Source organism: Barbus barbus, assembly GCF_936440315.1.
Source record: "Barbus barbus genome assembly, chromosome: 49".
NCBI classification, from domain to species: Eukaryota; Metazoa; Chordata; class Actinopteri; order Cypriniformes; family Cyprinidae; genus Barbus; species Barbus barbus.
This window is the reverse complement of record NC_136727.1, coordinates 5,110,005-5,131,562: the sequence shown is the minus strand read 5'-3', so window position 1 is coordinate 5,131,562 and position 21,558 is coordinate 5,110,005. Positions and strand designations below refer to the sequence as shown.

General features: G+C 36.1%; 1 protein-coding gene across 1 annotated transcript in view; it reads left to right on the top strand.

The window, feature by feature from the left end:
• The window catches only part of LOC306867396 (insulin receptor-like), a 75,404-nt gene that overhangs the window by 8,511 nt on the left and 45,335 nt on the right, over positions 1-21,558 (top strand). Inside the window, exon 2 of the mRNA XM_079413018.1 lies at positions 13,393-13,941. Within this exon, the coding sequence (XP_079269144.1) occupies positions 13,393-13,941 (549 nt within the window). The remainder of the gene's footprint in view (positions 1-13,392; positions 13,942-21,558) is intronic.

Sequence of the window (21,558 nt, the reverse complement as noted above, 5' to 3'; positions counted from 1 at the left end):
TTGATTTTCTTAAGGTTTATGTCTTTACATTCAGCGATTCATCACCTGTTCGCCACCATAATGCATCATTTTAGACAGAACCGTTTCGTGGCACAATCTTTCTCCTGATGTTTTAGTCTTTCATTGTGTCAGATCGGAAAACTTCAGAAATGTGTCCAAACACTACAGCGAGCCAAGCGCCTAGGCGACGGCTCATACTGCACCTGGCAGCCAACCAGGCCGAGAAATTAACCGTGGTTTACTACAGTGGCGAAGGAAACAGAGTATCTATTGTTAATAAAGTAAAGCACACTCGGCCCAGCTTTATTCATTTGCTTTGCTTAGTCCTTTTCATTTGCCATGCTACATGTTTAAAAGCAGCAAACTTTGAGCTGTCCGTCAAGTGCCCAACTGCCCATGAAAGACGGGATGCTTAGAAGTTGGCGTCACATACGAAACTGCTATTTTTTTGACGACGTACTGCAGCGATGTTCTACTAATTGGACGTTTATTGTTTGTAAATAAATCCAAATATGGTCCATCCAGACTTGGGTTTTGGATCTGTTGGGTCCATTGAGACGACAGTGAGCAATTTGTGGGTTTGCAGGTTCTGTACGTGTCCCACCTTGCTTGGGTTAAGGATATCCAGAATGGAAAAACCAACATGATCTCGTGTGTTTGAAAATCGAAAACTGTTTAGTGTCCAGGGCAGTCTAACGGAAAAACAAATAGTGGAAATATTAGTTGAGCTGCTAGACGTGGTGTAATGAATTGATATTTCATTGCTGTGTAATGCTGCAGGTTACATGCCCAAATATTCACAAATGCATGAATATTGAATGTTGTTTATGAAGCGGCTATGAAAGTATAGTTTGCAGTGGAGAGGTTTGTGCTTAAGGATTGTGCCGCAAAATAAATAGCATTTGACATTTACACTTGGAGATGAGCTTCGGTTTCTTTCTTTATTTTTAAGGTCATTTTTAATTAATTTATTTTAATTTTATAAAATATAAAAAAATTTTGTTTCATTTTTGTTTTTTTTTGGTTGGCTCTATAAGTTTGTTTCATTCTGTTCTGTTCATTTGGTTCCTTCTGTTTCTGTTTGATTCCATTCAGTTTAATTCTGTTTGTTTCTAATTGATTCAGTTTCTTTTGGATTCTGTTCTGTTAGTTTCCGGTTCTATTTGGTTCCTCCTGATTCTATTCATTTGGTTCTCTTTGATTTTTATTCTATTCTCTTTGATTCTCGCTCACCCCTGATAAACACACGCCTCCCGAAGCTGCGTCGCGATGAGGCATAGAGTCTGACAGAGCGTGTGGGTTTATGGGTAGACGTGGTCTTACCCAGCAGCAGTCAGTCTGAGCCGGTGGTCTCCAGAACAGACAAACAGCCCATTAAAGTGACCTGTGTCTCCCTGCAGCCGCCGGGCCGCTCCTCTCCCTGCGGTGACTGCGTGGACTGATTCCAGCGGCACTGCAATGGCCATATTCATCTCGCACGCTCTCACCCAAACACACTGCGCCCGTCAGCGCTCTCAATGAGGAACTCATCAATATCGGCGTTTGTCTCTTCGGCTTTTTGCTGCTGCTTTTAACATGCTCTGTTGTGACCACGTTTGCAGCAAATGCTGAAATGATTGTGCGTTTCGCACGGGGGTGGCGGTGGGGAGCTTAGTGTTTGACGTAACAAAACATCGTAATAATCCTTTATACTCTCTTGCCCCACTACACACATTACGCCGTATAGCGTGAGTTGCATTTGTCCTCGTAAGAGGTTAATGTACTACACTGCAAAAGGTACAGCAGCTTGTAGAAATGTGTTTCTTATGGGGCGTCGATGCAAAACATGTTTAATCAATACAATACACATGGTTTGATGTGACGCAATGAGCAAAGTCATTATTCCTGATGAACCGTTGAAATATTTCTGAAGTCTGACAGTAATTGCCTTCAAATCTTTGGTAGCAAATCCACCCCTTTCAACTAATTTTTAATTAAGCAACATTTAGCGTGCTAACAACAACTAATTCCCCAGACATATTTTATGATGTCATGCAGTTACCAGGGCACTATGAAATGTTTATTATTTACCAAATTCCATTTTTATTTATTGAGTTATTTTCTGGATCCCGTTTTAATGGTTAAACGACATTTTAGTAATCAAAAAGCATGTCTGAGTAATGGAAACCACTAGGACCCTTTATGATTTAACAACCATTAATTAAAAGTTGAACAAAAATGACATTTTTAGGGCCCTATGAAATCATTTTTAATTATTTTTTCCCCAGTTTCTGTTTTGGTATATAATTAAATGGTATAGTTAAATATTTATAATCAGAAATAATGTCTAATCAGTTAAATTAATAGAACTTTTAATTGTTTAATAACTTATTAATTTGTATGATACTTTTCTAAAAAAAAAAAAAAAAAACTACTTTTTTGGTATGGTTAAATTAAATTTGAGTAATCAAAAAGCATGTCTTATTAATCAAAACCATGAAACTTAGACAATTTAACAATTATTTATTAAAATTTAATAATGTTAAAATGTTTGTGTTTTTATTTTTTCCTAAGTTTAATTATTTCTAAATAAAAATCTAAAAATCTAGATTTCTATTTAATTGTATAATGATGTTTTAATAACATCAACAATATCTAAACAATTGAATACAACTAACTTTGATTTATTTTTTTATTATTATATTTAGTATTATTAGCTTTGTTATTATTAATATTAAAGCTAATATTATCTGCTTTAATTGTTCTGGATTTGTTTTAATACAATTTTTATCAAATACAGTCAAATTCTGTAACATTTTGCGTTATACAGTAAATTCCAATTTTATGAATGGATTTCGTGATTCCATCTATATTTTCTATATTGCTTCAATCATAAGGCCATGTTAAACAATTTCCTTTTTTTAAACTATCTTAACTTTGCAGATCAGTCTAAATCTTGGGAGTCTGACTGTAATTTTCATGAAATTTATTGCTGGAGGCGAAAACTTTTTGGAGTGAGTTTAGCACGTCGGCAGCATATAATGTATAAATACTCAAATATGTATGTTTTGAGATGGTTTTCATGCAGTTGTATGTTCTGAAATGCATCAGAGCGCAATTCATAAAGTAACACGTTTGTTTCAGATTCTTACACCCATTGTTTGAATTAGAATTTTCTGTAAAATATTTCTGGCCCAACTGTCACATTTTCTCCGAGAAGTGAAAAAATCCCAATCTAGACCTCGCTAATTAACTGCGAGTCCTTGTTGGTGGTTATTAGCGAAAGCATTGCGTGTTCGAAAAGTGGCTGCCTGCTTTGGCTAGGCTGCGTATTTGAAAGAAATAGCCAAATAGTCAGGATGCCAGATCCCATCTGGTTTTGGAGCGGCGTGCTATGAAGAACATACCTCTGCTGTCGGATGCCGCATCCCCGATGACCCCGCGGGCCTCGGCGCTGCTTTTAGAAGCACGCGGAAATGTGTTCTAGCGTCTCTTCAGCGTTAATGGGGGCAGAAGTCTTTCAGAGAGAGCGTAATCACCCCACAGCTATCGATATTTGATGCGCTCGTTGTTTCCCCATACATTCTTTTTGCTCAAAAAGCGACGTGTTTTGGACCGAATTCATGTCTTGTTTGTAGCGACTCGGCCTCCTGACAGATGAAGCCTTCGGCGTTTTTAGACCTAGACTGTTTTTTTCCTGTGTTTAGGCTAAAAGCATTTTCTGCTGACCAAAAGCTAGCCTAAATAACAAGCCTTTCATTCCATTGCTCCTGCTGATGATGCAGGATGTTCTCGAGCTCACGTTTGAGTGCATCTTTTTGCAATTTTATGCATTTTCTGTATCTTATGTTGGGAATGGTGATTGGTTTATTTTGTATTATTTAGATATTTCAGTGATTCTACTAAAGGATGACTTTAGATTTGCACAAACTAACAGACCATTCTCTGTAATAGCTTATGTAAACTAAAGGAGATGTTTGGAAATAGACTCATTGCATTGTGGGAGGCAGAACCTCAGCATGTTGCTTCATTTTATGCATACATTTTGTGAAAACTGTCAGTTGGGCTCATATTTCAAAACTAATAAACTAAATATATCCTGTTTAGATATAAAGCAGGCTTATTTTAGTAACTTTTATTTTCACTTTGACTTTTTAAATGTAAATGTAGCACATTTTTCTCCCAATTTCTCATTGCTAAATTTTCATTACTATAAAGTTATACTATGGTTATGCTACTGTAAGGTTATACTATGAATAAACCTTAACTTAGTATAAACTTTAAAAAATAATGCTGAAAACTGATGCAGATTTTTTTTGTCAATTACAATCAGTATACATCATGGTAGTATTTGTAAAAAAAAAATTAATTTCTGCTAATATTAATTACAATAATGTATCCTGTTCAGAAAGTATGAATTTCATCACACTATTGCAGTATTGATAATATTTATTTATTTAAAAATGAATAAAATTAAGCTTATTTTGCCAGAAAATTAAACCTATTTTAGGACCTTTTTTTATTTTATTTATTTAACATGTTGAGATTTCCATGACAATTTAGCACATTTAATCCATTTTTAGTTATTTCGTTAAACTTTAACTTCCTGAAAATTTAAAAATGAAGTTTATGCTGAATTTATTTGCGAAATGTACCTCGTCCAGACAGGATAAATTTGATTATTACAGTATTGAGAATTAAACTAGTGTTTTTCTCTTCTTTAGTTTTTTTGGTGAAATACTGGTGACGTCGTCTTCGTAAGATCCGCAGTGGTAGACTTTGCAACTTTATTACGTTATAAACTTTAATTTTGTGGAAGCCAATGCAAGTGAAGTTTAGCTGCATCAGCGAAGGCTTCTCCGAGCGGCCGTGATCTTCCTGACATGTGGCGTAAGAACCATCATGCTCCAATTTCCAAGCGCTAGTTACTATTGTTAGCAGCGTATTAAATTCTCCATTGGGAATGTGAGGCTAAAAATAAGGAAGCGTCTCATCATGTAAACAGTGGGATATTGTAGCCTTGATAGTCGTTCCTGACGTCTTGTTTATTGTGATCGTCACACGGCTGCTGCGTTTTCTCGTCGAATAAGGCCGAAGCGCAAAGGTTTGGCCGCTCACTCGGAGTGTGAAAGCGAATCCTGGAGTGGCCGTTGAAGGCTGAGGATTCCTCCCTCGAGCCTCATTTCCAGGCCTGTTATGGAAGTCACATTTCCAACAGCATTGTCCACCGTGTGTTTGTGTTCACAGAAGAGGCTATTGGCACATCCATTCATGTGTGTGATCGCTAACCGTCCCGCTCGCCTTACGTAATGGATAGCGAGGCTCATGTTACAGCTTAAGTGTCCCCCTTTTATCCGGCCCGATGTGTGCCGATGGGGAAGAGAAATGGTTTTAACCTGCAGCGCCCCTTTGGTGGGCCCCTCGTCTCTCTAGCGTGGCCCTCGGCCCTTATGCAAACTCACTAACGGCCCTGCTCTAGTGTCTCACAAGCTGCTGGCCCAGAGCTTTTGGAAAGATGACTTTTGGTTTGGTTTAAACCACAGAAGCTTCTCAGAATGAATCCGCCTTCAGATAAGCACTTATAAAACAGTCCTAGATGCCGATTGGCCCGTGTTGTTTTGGTATCATTGAGATACCATTACAGTTTTATTACAATTTTGGTTTATTTGAAATTTGTTTTTGTTATTAAGAAACTTGTAATAATCCTGCAATTGATCAGTACAACAATAGTTATGCTAAAATCAATTTCTTCTATCAGAACAGGCGTTTATATATGTTTATTATTATGTTTCTAATTTAGTTTTTATTTGTATATTTTAATATAGTTTTACTTGTTTTGTTTTTTTTAACTAAACTAGTTGTCTTCTTTGGGTTAGTTATTTTTTCTGTGGGTTGGTTACTTTTTCAATTATGTTTTTTCATGTTAAAAAGATTCAGTTTGTCGTGATAAAACAAAAACAAAACACTTATTACAATTATTGTCCCACATTTGGGATTTATTTACTTATTTTACAGCATGGCAGAAAGAAAAAAATATATACTCATAAAATTTTCGAAATTGTTGACTTCGTTAATGGAATGTTGTGGTCTTTCAGATTTTTATTTATTTATTGTTTTGAGTCTTCATTTCAGTGTGTTAGATTTTTATTTGAGTTTTCGTTATTTTAGGCCCGCCAAATTAATGCACTAAATGTTTCGATTAAAAAGGTTCTGAAATTCAAAACATTTTCAAAAAATTATAGAAAGTCTATATTAAAATAATAATAATAACGATTAAAGTGATCATTTTCATGTTTAGCACAGGTTTAAAAACAAAGCAAAAACTAAATTCCATGTACATCTACACATCTAAAACTAAAACAATGTTATTTATGCTGTTATTTTTATTTTAGTTAGTTTTTGGATTCGTGAAATCGTATTTTACTGTAGTTTCGTCAGATTTGACCGTTAATTTTTTTTTTTTTTGTTTTCAAGTAGCAGTCTGTCCGTAAAATTTTCTTTATCCAGTAACAATATTATTAAAAATTTTTGTTACTGCTGTTTTGTGAATATATTACGAATATTATAGAACGCGGCCTCTCAAACTTTCTTTTAAGCCTGTGCCCTAGTCTATTTTCTGTAGTTCGGTAGCGTCGGTTGACCCTCATGGCTGCGGTCAGGTGCCGTTTGGATGTTGTGCAAGTCAGTCGGCGTGTGTTTGAATGCAAAGCTGTTACTTTGACACTCGTCTGCACTCTGGTTGATGGGTTTGCATGATAAGCAGCAGCGTTGAGTTTCAGACACGCTGCCTGTTGTTTATCTCTAGATCTTTCTAGATCTTCATGCACTAGTTCTCTCTTGCTTTCTACGACTCTGCAGCTGTTGTCAATGTTTTGAAGTTGATGACCTGTTTGCACTGCAGATCTCATAGTTTTTGTACCACTGTTGAATGGTTTCGTTGTTCAGAATTGTTGTTGATCGGCTCCATCAAGTTAGTTGTTTTGTCACCCCAGCTTCAGCTTTTTTTCAACATCTCCGAAGTCCTCCATATTCATTCCCAGCGGCGTAAACGGGCAGCAACCTATAACCTGACGTCACCGCAGTGACACCTATAAATCAGGCTCCTAAATGAAGGCTGGGTGTCTGCTTTCAGTCAGGCCGAGGCAGGACGCGTCCCAAACGCCGTACGGGTGAAGAGCAGGTTTGTGAAGTGTGTGAACAGACGAGCGCGTGAGGTCTCATACGATCACACAAGCAAGCTCCGGATCTGTTTACAGCTGACCTTGGGAATGTTGACCAACACAATAAAATGTAACCTTGTCCTCATTCAGATCTGAGCACTGTGCTGCAATAGAGATTGAGTTGTTGCGTTGTGGCATAAAAGGAATTTATGGGGGCTGTAGAATTTATTTATTTTATTTTTTTTCTTCTTCACAATTTGGCTACAATTTTGTAACATGTTATTGTTTTTTTTTGTTTGCTTTTTGTTTTTGTAAAAAAAACAATCCAGTTGTAGTAAACTGAAATAGTACTTTCAACAATGTGTTACTTTTTATTTAGTTTTTGTTAAAAAAAAAACCCTTACATTTGTTGTAGTAAAAAGTTTTACAATTATTTTAAGTTATTTTTATATTTAGAGGCTGTAAAAATTGAGAGGTACTTTAAGTAAGACTACAAATTTGTTGCTTTTTATTATGTTTTTGTGTTTAAAAAGAAAAAAACTTCCGGTTGTTGTAATAAAATAAAAACCTAATTTAAATATTAAATTGTTAATATATTAATATTTAAATTAGTCAAGACACCCAGCCGTCTTGACTGAGACCTGGATTCGTCCAGAAGCTGTCTCTAACAATTTCTCTCTCTCTCTCACCCCACGTCAAGTTGGCCGGGGTGGGTGCACTGGTCTGCTCATTTCAAACAATTGGAAATACTCCGCCTACTCTCCCCTATGCAATTACAACTCATTTGAATCTCATGCGATTACTGTGACAGCTCCTATAAACAACCACAGACTCAGCACGTGCCTACTTCCACTCACTATTACGAATCTACATCCCCTCCAGAAGTCTGAGATCTGCTAGTGAGCGACGCCTCGTGGTACCATCACAGAGAGGCTCAAAATCACTTTCCAGAACATTCTCGTTCACCGTTCCTGACTGGTGGAATGATCTTCCCACCCCTATCTGGAGTGCTGGATCCCTGGCAATCTTCAAACAACTACTGAAAACTCAAATCTTTCGACACTACTTGACTTCATCCTAAACTTAAAAAACAAAAAAAACTTTCTTGTTATTTATTCCTTCCCTTGCGAGCTTGTACTTATTTGAACAATGACTGAGACTTGGCGTTACGAGCACTTCGTCTTCAAGATTAATCGCTTTATGTATTCCCCAATTGTAAGTCGTTTTGGATAAAAGCGTCTGAAAAATAGAAAGCGTAAAAGATAAATTAATAAAAACAGTGCACATTTCATTTATCTATTATAGCATGTAGTTTTGTTCGCATGGCTGTTTCCTTTATAAAACTCCAGAAAAGTTTTTCGTCAGGTGTCTTTTTTTAATTCTATGATGTCATTACACTGCTGTTTTGCCGCCAGCCAATCGCTGCATTGCTGATCGTGGTTTTGAGTATCGATACAAAGCCCCTATGAACGCGCATTTATTTCAGATAACTCAATCCAGCCATACTAATAATCAACAACAGGTGCGTTCGAAGAACCGAATTAGCCAGATCCTGATTAGCGCGATGATATCATCTTGGATGTATCATTTGATCTCGGATATAATTATTGACGTATGAAGAACGGGCCCCGGGAATATTAAAGGGATAGTTCACCCAAAAATGAAAACTCCGTCATTATTTACTCGCCCTCCTAACCCGTAAGACCTTCGTTCGTCTTCAGAACACAAATTAAGATATTTCTGATGAAATCCAAGAGCTTTCTGACCCATAGACAGCAAGTGTCCTACCACGATCAAGGTACAGAAACGCAGTAAGGACATCATTAAAATAGTTCAACCGTAATTTTGCGACGCTACGAGAATACTTTTTGTGTGCCAAGAAGGGCCGCATTATCCCAATGGGCAACATGAGCTGCAGCCCAGGGCCCCGAACAGTAGGGGCCCCCCTGAGCCCATTCTCTTTTGCGTTTTAAAACACGTTTTGAACAAGGTAATTATGCACATCTTTGTCATGCACCAGAATCGAGTCACAGTGGACATGCAGTACATACAGGACATCGTCACCTTAACATGTCGAACGAAAATGTAAGAAAATATGGCAGTGGCACTAAAAAGAGAAAAAAAAAAACAGAAATGAAGAAAAATACCAGAGCTTACGACTTTTCTGCGTTAGCCCAGGGCCCCGCAAAGGCTTAACGGGCTTAAAGGCAGCACTGTTTATGGGTTTGGAACGACACGAGGGTGGGTAATTAATGACACAATTTACATTTTTGGGTGAACTATCCCTTTAAGATGTGTTTTGGTCGATCGGATCACAAGTCTAGAGAGACATATTCGACCACTCACACCTGCTGTTTTAATCAAGTCTCTTTTGTCCAAGTTTTATTGATGTCTCAACTCCGGTTCAATTTTCCATATAAAATTGTCTATATTTCAGGCTTGTTAAATTTGTCCAAATCTGAAAAGTAACATAAATACGTTAACATGTGTTCCGTCTGTGCCGATAGCCTTCTGGACAGCATCGTTGCACTACAGATGTCCCGGCCTGAGGACCTTTCCAGATCCCGCCCCCTTATCTCTCTCCCACTTCGCTTCCTGTCAGCTCCGATCTGTCCTATAATAATAATAAAGGCGAAAATTAATCTTAAAATAAATCTAAGAAAAAAACTATAATATGTGTCCCAAGTTGGGTGACAGGGTTGCAAAGGTTGTGAATCTTGCATAAAATGAATAAAAATAAAAACAACACCTTTTGGTTTAATATTTGTTGAAAAATCAAACGAATAAATACCTGTAATTACTCTTTATTTATTAGTCTATTAATTACACTGTCTGTGGAAAATGTGGAATGTTTCAGCAAAGTTGTGACTGTCTTCTGGCAGTCTTAGAGTTTGGTACCAGACTGTTACAAGTTGTTAGTTGTGTTATATTTTGGCTTTCCCCTCCAGACTTTTCCTCAAGAGGTAAACAGGCTGAAGTGCTTTTTTGTCTGGCAAGTGCTCTGTGTTGCTGCATGCTGGGACGTGTTGCTATGGAGAGATGTTGCCGTTTTATGATGTTTGCTCAATTATCTTTAGGGACCTGATGTAACCATTTCTCGTGTGTGTGTGTGGTAATATTAGAGTTTGGCTGAGAAACTCAGGATCTTGTAGGGTGAGGGGTCTTCAGTTTGTACAAATGTTGCTTTTCTGACCTTTACAAGATCAATGATCTGTGTGTCAGTCTGAAATATTAGGTTCTTTTAGGGAAATCAGGTTTGCACAATTGTTGCAGACCATATTAAACCTCAAAATCGGAGGAAAATTTGAAAGAAATTAAAGACCATTTTTAGGGTTTTGAGAACTATTCTTATTTTCATTACTGTAATGCGAAACAAATTGTATATTAATTTAGTTTTAATGGTATTAATGGTCTTATTAGTTGTACTGTCCTTTATATCATTTTAACTTAGAGAAAGTGAAGGCTTCTTTAAAAATAAATGCGTTTTTTTAAATGATTTTTATTGCAAAATGTAATTTATTATTACTTTAGGAGTATAATATGGTCTGGAATGATTGAAAAATTAATTAATACTAATGTAACCTTAATAAATATATATTAAAAAAATTAAAAATTAAACAGGATTTTATTTTAAAAAGCTTTAAAAAATATTTTAGAGTATAAAATGACTTGCAGATTTTTTTTTGTGAAATTTACCCAAAACGTTTTATGAACTATTCTACTATATATATATATATATATATATATATATATATATATATATATATATCTATATATATATATATATATATATATATATATATATAATGGTACTATTAGGTGTACTGCCTTTAAAATATACAAATTTTAACAATGTAAATGAATTTTTTTTTTTTTTTTTTCTAAAGGTGTATTTTTGTCTTCATTTTCTTTATGCAAAATGTTCTTAAGTTTATTTATTTTTTGGTTTTTGGAGCGTAATATGACCTGGACATGTTTTTTTGTGAATTATCACCCAAACAGTTTGCATTCTGTATTTGAAGGAAGCACCTGAATCTCTTGTGAGCTTTAGTTTTGTTCAATTAATTTTTCATATGTTCGTCATCAACAGCAACTATGTGGTTTTATTTAGGTTTTATACATATCGGCCATCACATCATGATAAGATGAGGTAAAACTGCCATTTCAGGCTGCCATGTGAAAACCATTAACCCTGATAACTGCCATCTGCACAAACGAGGAGGAAAAACAGAGTCCGTTGAGATCAGCAGTGTCTCAAAGACTTTGACACCTGCTCACACCACAAATCACATGCTCTCTTTGTCTCCTCGAGAAGCCCATTCGACAGAAAAGCTCTGTTTTCCAGTGATGTCCTTTGAGTTGAGATTTCACCCCTGCCCTGAGAATTCGTTATAATCTCTAAATTACACGTTCCACTGTTCTTTTTAATGATTTAGTCTGGTCATGTCTTAAAATGGGTGTTTCTGTACACTTCGGCGTTTCAGATGAATATTTCGTAATGATTTACAGTGCGAAACCAGAGGAAACCCCCCGCCCCTTGAAAAAGGCCTGAGAGATTTCTTTTGATGGTGCATCAATGGAGCAGCTCTGAAAGGATTTCTTGATGTTCTCCATTAGCAGATGCTCTCTTGTCGCGAAGCGCTTTGCTAATGAATTCTCTCGGCCTCGTCTCAGTGTGTGCGGGTTTGGATTATGAATGAACTCCGAAAAGCAGCCGCGCAGAGACACGCTTTATGCATTATTCAGTGTTGATAATCTTTCTTGCTCCTGTTACGACGGCCTTCACGTGCGCTTCGTTTATGCTAGGGCTGTCACCGTCGTCAAATTGTGGCGGGAGTTCAGCTGCCGTACAAATAATCGCGCCTTTTGCAATTTACTTGTCTTTTTTGTTCATGTGTAGTGCAGCTGAATACACATTTGTTTGATCACCAAATCAATTTTTTCATCATGAATATCATGCGGAAATTTTATAGGAAAATTAAGATATAATTGTTAGTAAATATTGATGAATATATATTTTGTAATAGCGTATTTGTATTATAATTTATTTAATTGTTTTTATTACACATTTATTATTGAAAAAGCTTCAATTTTATTAAATTTTGCAGTTTTCAACAAAATCCAACATAGCTATTTTGTAAACATTGCTTCAATAATTAATTATTAATTAAAAACGAATTATGTTATATATTAAATTGTTAATTTCTGTTTTTTTGTCAATTTTGATTAATATTAATGGCATAACAGACAGTGGCAGATTTGTTAGACATTTTGAATATTTCAGACTTTTTTTTTTTTTTTCTTGTATCAGCCAAAAGATTATTTAGTGGTACTTTTGACACCCCTACCATAGTTTTCGTCCGAAGTTCATTTTTATGTGACATTTTTAGGGCCCTGTAAAATCAGTTTTATTTTTTTCCATTTAAATGTTCCATTTTCCATTAAATTCCATTTCAGTTTAAAAAAAATTTTAAATTACATTTAAATTTTTTAAAAATGTAATCTCCCCCCCCCTTTTGACAGTTAAATGTCTAATTAATTGAAAATTATGAAACACAATTTAACAACAGTGTATTGAAAGTTGACATTTTTAGGAATTTCATTTTGTTTTTCTCAAATTCAGTTTTTTTCATTTTTCTGGATTCTGCTTTAATGGTTTATATTCGAAATACAATTTTTTTTTGACAGACCTAACTCTGAGCGGAAAAGCACCCGGAGGCATTCGTGTTTTTTTTTCCAATGTCCAATCGAATGAACAGAGAGGCAGGCCTTCCGCTGTGGTGAAAAAAGTTTGCCGTTGCTTAGATGCGGTACATGTTATGCAATAACGCTTAGCTGCCCGCAGATGCGCCTGCCTATAAATCGGCCTAGTTTGCAGCACAATCGGCCCATACCGATTAATTTAAAAAAATGCCAAAAATCGTCCCCATTAATCGGCCGGCCGATCAATTGGTCGACCTCGATTATCCTCACTTCACTCCAAATCTGTAGGAACTTCCGTCTTCTGTTGAACACAAAAGAAGATATTTTGAAGAATGTTGGTGACCAAATAGTTGACGCTAATCCATAGTATTTTTTCCCCTTCTAAGTGTTTGCGCACATTCTTCAAATTATCTTCTTTTGTGTTCAACAGAAGAAAGAAACTCATACAGATTTGGAACAATAACGATTTTCAATTTTGGTTAAATCTTTCAAAATGTAACAATTACTTTTCTTTTATTTAGATGCTAATAACTTTGTATTTTTGTTGCAGTTTGCCCCAGCACAGATATCCGCAATAATGCGACCCACCTGCATGTTCTGGAGAACTGCACAGTGATTGAGGGCCACCTGAAGATCCTGCTCATGTTCAAGCCCAGACTGGAGGACTTCCGGGGCTTGAGTTTCCCAAAGCTGGTCGTGATCACAGATTACCTGCTCCTCTTCCGCATCTACGGTCTGGAGAGTCTGAGCGACCTCTTCCCAAACCTCACCGTCATCCGCGGCAACAACCTCTTCTTCAACTATGCCCTGGTCATGTTTGAAATGATCCAGCTAAAGGAAATTGGCCTCCACAGCCTGACCAACATCACACGAGGAGCGGTACGCATTGAGAAGAACCCCAACCTCTGTTATTTGTCCACTCTCGACTGGTCCAAGATCTCCGACTCGATGGAGGACAACTACATTGTGACTAACAAGGATGAGCGGGAGTGCGGAGACATTTGCCCGGGTACCATCACGGGGATGACAACCTGCAAACAGACCACCATCAACGGGAATTTCGGCGAGCGTTGCTGGAATCAGAACCATTGCCAAAGAAGTAAGTCGCGGTTGTTCTACTTGCCATGCTGCTGTTGATGTTTATTTGCATAGCGGTCATCCTCAGTTTTTATTTACTTTACAAATTAGGCATTGGCGTAACATTTTTTTAAACTTTCCTGGGAAACAGTGTATGTTTTTGATTAAAAGGAACCAAAAGCCTATGTTGGGCTCTCGAAAATACTTGACTTAGACTTTACACTTAACAAAACATTTTAAAGGGGCAGTTGGTTGTGATTTCACTTTTTTTTAACGTTAGTTAGTGTGTAATGTGACTTGGGAAGTCGTGGCCTAATGGTTAGACAGTCGGACTCGTAATCCAAAGGTTGTGGGTTCGAGTCTCAGGCCGGCAGGGATTGTAGGTGGGGGGAGTGAATGTCCAGCGCTCTCTCCACCCTCAATACCACGACTGAGGTGCCCTTGAGCAAGACACCGAACCACCAACTGCTCCCCGGGCGCCGCAGCATAAATGGCTGCCCACTGCTCCGGGTGTATGTTCACGGTGTGTGTGTGTTCACTGCTGTGTGTGTGTTCACGGTGTGTGTGTGTTCACTGCTGTGTGTGTGTTCACGGTGTGTGTGTGCACGTTGGATGGGTTAAATGCAGAGCACGAATTCCGAGTATGGGTCACCATACTTGGCAGTATGTCACTTCACTTCACTAATGTTGCTGTTTGAGCATAAATAATATCTGCAAAGTTGCGGAACTGAAAGTTAAATGCAAACAGAGATATTGTCTTTTAAAATTATGGCAGTTTAATGCCTACAAAAACGGCTTGTAGGGACTACAAGAAGCTACTTCCTTGGTTTGTGATGTAACAAACCCTGATAAACGCCGCCCCCGGGAACATGCAGCAAAGAGGGCGAGGCCATGATGCGCTGCTGTAGAGAAGAGGAAGAGTTGTAGCCATGCCGTCAAAACCAGAGGTGCATGGAAATATCTATTCATATATGAATCGCGATCCTGTCTTCTAAAGATTCTAATGGATTCACAAGTTTCAAAATCAATGTTCTAAAGCAGCAGTTCTTAATCCTGTTCCTCGCGTCCCCCTGCTCTGCATCTCTCTCTCTATCTCTCACCTGATCATCAGCTCGTCAGCTCCAATAAACTGTGTTCCAATTATACACTTTATGGGCCTGTTTACACCTGGTCACTTCATGCGATTTCTTTGATTGGATATCTATCCGTTCATGAAACGACCAGGTGTAAATGAGCTCCGAAACGTTTTCGAGATTGATTTAAATCTGATCGCTCAAACCACTTCAGGAGGTGGTCTGGGCCACTTTCCAGACGAAACTGGACAAGTGTAAATGCATCTGGTTTGTTTAAACCACATATGCTAATTTTACTCCTCCCAAAATGTTAAAATAATAAATGTGTCAGAGTATGTTATTGGCTATATGATATGTTATAGTCAGATATGACTGCGCTAATGCAACACGCATCACCGCGGACGAATAGCTGAGTAAACTGCGGCAAATGAAACAAAGATGCCGAGGGGCTTCATAAAAGCAGGAAATGATCACCGCGTTTATAGGAGAAGGGACGGAGCGGTGTGGAATAAAGGTAAATTATGTGCAAAATGTGTTTTTTTGAAAACGAAGCATTAACGCATGTTCGACTGCACCCCATAAACACAATCAAGCCTAGAAAAAAGCAGCCAACCACCCCTTTACTGAAAATCTTATTAGCTTGGAAATATGATATTGCTATTAACGTTGTATAAGTTGTGCATTTATTATGTCAGATACCAAAGGAGATAGAGGTTTACGATATTTCGAATGTCATTGATATATTTGTGGTAAATTTGCTGGTGATTTATACAGTTAAGTGTCATTGGGCCTCATTTATCAATCTAACGTAGAAACGAGCGCAGATCCGTGCACACAAATCAACGACAGATCTCACGTGTGAATTACGAAACATTCGTATGCCGCCAATCCCATCGTACGAAAGATCGTACGTTGATAAATGTGGCGGCAGAAAACAATCGTCATTTGAATATTACGGCCCTAAAAACACCCCGGTTTAGAAGCCTCGCCCCTAGAGTTTACGACACGGAGAAACATAACTCGGCCAAAACAGGAAGTAATCTCATGAAAGAGAAATTGATCTTACTCCAAAAACACCCGTTAACCTTATACAATGGCATTAATTTAAATGTATATTAAATACCAGTAAATATAATGAAAAATTTATAAACATTATAAACACTATATAGATTATTTAGTTCTCCTTAATCCACAACAAACCCTTTATATTTAACGGTATTACAAAACAAGAATGAAAAAATGAGTAGCTATAAAATGTTATATTAAACTATGAAGTAAAACACAAATTAGGCTATAATGGCATTCATTATAAACAGAATACAACGTAAGAGGGCTTCACACGACGACTGCCGCGGTATAATAACCTTTTTTATACCAATCCAGCAAATCACCATTTCAATTCAGCTGGACCCACTAAAAATGGCCAAGCAAGTGCACACACTGACAAGATACGCGATACAGTACGAGACCAAACACGATTTTTTATACTTAAAAACTTAATTGGCTTGAGACTAGATATCTTTGTAGCATCTCTTATTATAAACGTAAGAAGCGAAAATGCTGTTGAACACAAAAGATATTTTGAAGAATGTTGGTAAGCAAAAAATACTATGGAAGTCAATGGCTACCGTCAGAAAATAAGAAACTCGTGCAGGTTTGGAACAACTTTAGGGTGAGTAAGGATGACAAATTTATTTTGGGGTGAACTATCACTCTAAAACTTCTGTATCTTTTTGGCTACAGTGGCATTGTTGGTAGAAATTAAGGTACCCTTGATTATAGTCAAGTCAATATTTGTATAGCGCTTTTAACAATGCAAATTGTGTCAAAGCAGCTTTACATCGGCTTGATTTAAAGCTGGGTGGCTTTATATCAGCTTTACAGTATTTAGACGGGGAAATAGTTTGTCGAAATAGTGTCATTCTCCTCTGGCCAGACAAAATCAGCAGTTTAGATCTAGGCTAAAGCAGAGTCAGATTGTGCAAAGGACTCATCTGGTTCCTGTGGTCTTGTCCCGATGGCCGTCTTGGAGACAGGGTCTTCACTGGGGATCAGTCTCTGGGGCTCATCTAGGTGTCCTGGCTGTAGAGGTCTGGATCTGGGTGGCTACGGTGACCTCGGAATAAGAAAGAAACAGACTAATATTAGTAATTTACTAATATTATAAATAACCTTTTTTCAGCCATATCAGATTTAGAGCAGATATATATTGCGTATTGTCTGGGAAATATGCAGGAGAACGTTTCTGTAGTAAACATAGGTCGGATTGATTTGCAAGTCAAAGCTGCCTACAATAGCAGAGATGAAGCATGTGTGTATGTGAGTGAGACAGAGCTGGTGTTTGGGCGGGAGGAAGCCGCTCTGGTACATTACAGGACAGTCTGTGCCAATACAAATCTCGTCCGGCGGTTCAGCGTGTACAGCGCCTGCTCGCTATTCACCTCACACCCCGTTCAACATGATTCAGCTCAAGTGCCTTGTTTACTTCCACCTATTTTGGAGGTGAATGATATGGAAGTGCTCAATGCATCTGTTCAGCCTTAAACAATCCAGGAATCAATAGATAATTAGTTAAAAGGTGTCATTTAATGCAGCAAAAATCAAAACCTACTTTATTTCCTTACAGGAATATTTCGTATCTGATGAAAATTTCAGTCAGTCTTACAGTCATTCATGTTATCTCAGAAATACTGGCATGAAAGTTTATAGTTCAGATCTAAACATTGATGTCTTTGGTAGCGATCAAAATAGAGCAAATTACATTTTGAAAGTAACTGGCGCTTCAAATAACGTTTGTGTCGATTGCATTTCGTCACCAGGTTGGTTAAAAGTGACTGTTAAAAATATATTTGTCATTGAATCATTCATTCAAGAGATTCGCTCAAAAACGCAGATTCATCCAGTTATGAAACAAGTGAAGTATTTATGAGTTAGTCATTGAATCATTCATTCAAACCACTTTTTCATCATTTTAATATAAAAAAATGGTTTATTAAATATATTTTGAAGACATGTATTGCAATGTTATTAAATTAATTAACTTTAAATAGACTGCAGCAATAACATTTTGTTCCATTATTTCGTTTAGTTCAGAATCGTGGAAGAATCGCCATCGTGAAAAAAATAAAAATAAAAATTGTGATTCTCAATTTATCCAAAATCGTGCAGCTCTACCGTCAGGTCATCCGAGATGCAGATGAGTTTATTTCTTCATCAGGTTTGGAGAAATTTAGCACTACATCAGTAGCTCACAATGGATCCTCTGCAGTGAATGGGTGCCGTCAGAATGAGAGTCCAAACAGCTGAGAAAAACATCACAATAATCCACAAGAAATAAACATTTCTCCAAATCTTTTCTCATCAGCATCTCAGATGTCTTTTTTGGATGATCTATTCCTTTAAGACTGATGTTCAGATTACCTAGAGACCATTTGGTTTTGCAAGTATGTAGTTTGTACAGTCCTTATGAGTGAAATCACAACTGCATTCGTATGGATGAGGTCAGGCTCTGCAATAAGACCAGCAGCGTCCGGCCCAAATAAAGGTCCACGTTGGTAAGCATGCACACGCTTTTTGTCATGTGAGAGGTGAAAGTTTAGTCGGCTGTAATGTCAAAGCGAGACCCCATTTCTGGAGTGTGATGCAATGCTGCTGTATTTGGGCAGGCGCTGGGGTGAGCGAGTCTATAACCCTACAGCAAGATTCCAGATCCTGAAAGAAACAGGCGCTCTCCGCCGTGCCAAATCAACACAACCTGTGCGTGTTTGTTCGCTTAGCCTGACGCTCATGTTCTCTCGCTCCTCCAAGGAATTGTTTCTCCGCCGATAATAGTAAGGGGAAACGGTTCATATTCCAGATGGAAGGTTTTTGACTTTCTTTTGCACTTGATTCCAGAAGGAACTTATAGGTGTGTTCTTCCATTTTTATTTCAAACCGAGATGAAAGCAAATTTAACCCTGTTTTAGGTGTGTCTCCTGATAAGAGTTACTCTAGATACCATGATCATGAAATAATAACAGCAGCAACAACAACAAGAATAATATTAATAATAATAGTAGTTATTAGTAAAAAAAAAAATTAAAATATTTTATAATATATTACACAATTTAAAAAAAGTACATATTTTTATTACTACAGTTAAATGTTTTCGTTATTTTAAGCAGTATTAGTTGTTGTTTTTTTATATGCAATTGTGTCATTTATTCACAATATTCATAATTCCATTATGCATGTCATTCTACCTTTTGTTTATTTATTAATTTACTTATTTTTATTATTTAATAATAATAATAATAATAATGACTACTATTAATTATTACTGGGACTAAAAATGTTGTGGAAAATATTTAAATGTTTTAGTAGTAAAAGTATATTAAAAAATATTTATGCTTGTAATTCTTGTAGCATATTTGTGCAATTTATTCATAATATTTATATACTGTCATTCTAACTTGTGATATACATTTTTTAGTTTTTTGTTTATTAATTTATAATCAATTGTTTTTATTATTACAAGGATTAACAATAAAGTGGTCTATATTTAAATGTTTTATTAGTAGTAGTGGTATATTATTTTAAAAGATTATATATTCTGTGCAACTGTGCAAAATGTAAAATTTGTAATATTTTTATTAATGTAATTCTACCTTGTAATTCGTATTTATTTTATTTTTTTCAGCTTTCTTTTTTGCTGACGTCTTTCAGTCTGTTAGATAATTCTAACAAATAGCTAAACAATTCTTTATAATAATAAGTAAATTATTTTTGCAAACTCTTAATTTATGTCTTGCACCTTTCCGGTATGTAACGCCCACTTTTCACTATTTAATCAATTCTGAATTAATAATATAATAATATATAATTGCAAATTCTGTTTTACATTGCCTCCTAAATGCATAAAACAGCATTGAATCAACAGTAAAAATGTCCAGCAAAAGAATTAAAAAGCGCAAGCCCTTGATTCATTCATGAATGCAGTGAGTGTTTTGTGTGTAAGCAGGCGTTTTAAGATGAGCCGTGGATGCAGACGTGACCTTGAGTGCAAAGATAAAGTCTGTGCAGGTGTGCTTCTGTAAGCGCCGCTTTCCATTCTTAGCTCAACAAAGAAAAAAACTTGCTTGAAGTATAAAGCAAATGTTTAGTGTTTGCTTCATTTGTTGCCCAGGGAACGTTTATTTTCCTTTCAACAAAAGAAATCTGTCATTTCTTTTAATACTTTTAGATAAGTATCTTGGTTCTTGTGTAGCAACGGCATTAAAATTCGTCCTTTTTCTCCATAAAAACGTCACGCATGCAAACAGTGGAAGCGTGAGGCAGAGGGTCCGTCACAAGACAAACAGGAGATGTGCTGTTCAGATAAGTCATATCTTCTCCTCTGGCACAGCGTGTTCTGTTGCGCCGACATCGGCTCTTGAGCAACCGGGACGTTTTCAGGTCAAAGTTCAGCAGCCGCAGATTTGCGCTTTTTTGTTGTCATAACCATTTTGTTCTCCTGTGGTGACGTCAGAGCGTTGTGGACTTGAGGTCGGGTTTTGTCTGGATCAATCGCTTTGAATTAACTTGACAAGAATTACTTTTTTGGTTTGCTAGTTTTTCATCTAAACTTATATTTGCGCTGCTTAAATGTGCTTTAACATCGTGATAATTGGGATTGAAAGAGTTTGTTAAACGTACTATTAGAACAATAATAAACAGAAGCTAATAATATCATAAATCGTAGTTTGCTTTCTTAGTTTGGGGAGTTGTAGACACTTTTATTAGTTGTCGTAGTAATATTTTTTTTATTATTAGTTATTATTTTATTTAAAACAAATTAGTTGTTTTATATATTATAAAAATAATAATATAAATTATTATTATTAATTTAACATGTTATTATGGATAATAATAATATAAGCACTACTATTAATAAGTGCTACAATTAATAATGATTAATTTAAAGTAAAAATAATGTAAACTTATTTTCTTGTTTTTACTAGTAGTATATTTTGTTATGCAATAATACTTTATTAAAATAATAGCTGATAATAGTAGTATATAAAAACAATGTATTATTTATTAGTAGTAATATTACAATGGCATATATTAAATAAGATTTGTAAACTTGTAAAATATAAAGTATAATACTTTATTTATTATTATTATTAAATATATAAAGAATTAATAATATATCATTATTTTTTAGAAGTAGTAGTGTCAATATATATATATATATATATATATATATATATATATATATATATATATATATATATATATAAAAATACGTAAATTGTAAGCTTTGTTGTTGTTATATAATATATAAAATAATAATATAATAATTTCTTACTGTATTATTATTTTTACTAATAACATGTTATTATATTACGTAATAATATTGATGATGCTGATGCATACATATGGTTATATATGATATATGTGTGTGTGTGTGTGTATATATTAGTACCAAGGAGGTAGAACAATCACTGGTATGTTCCTGAGTTTTAGCTGTGTTATGGTTTCTTAGAAAAGGAGGCGGAAAAAAACTAGCCAGAAAAACAGAAGGAAAAATGTGGCGCTCTACAAGC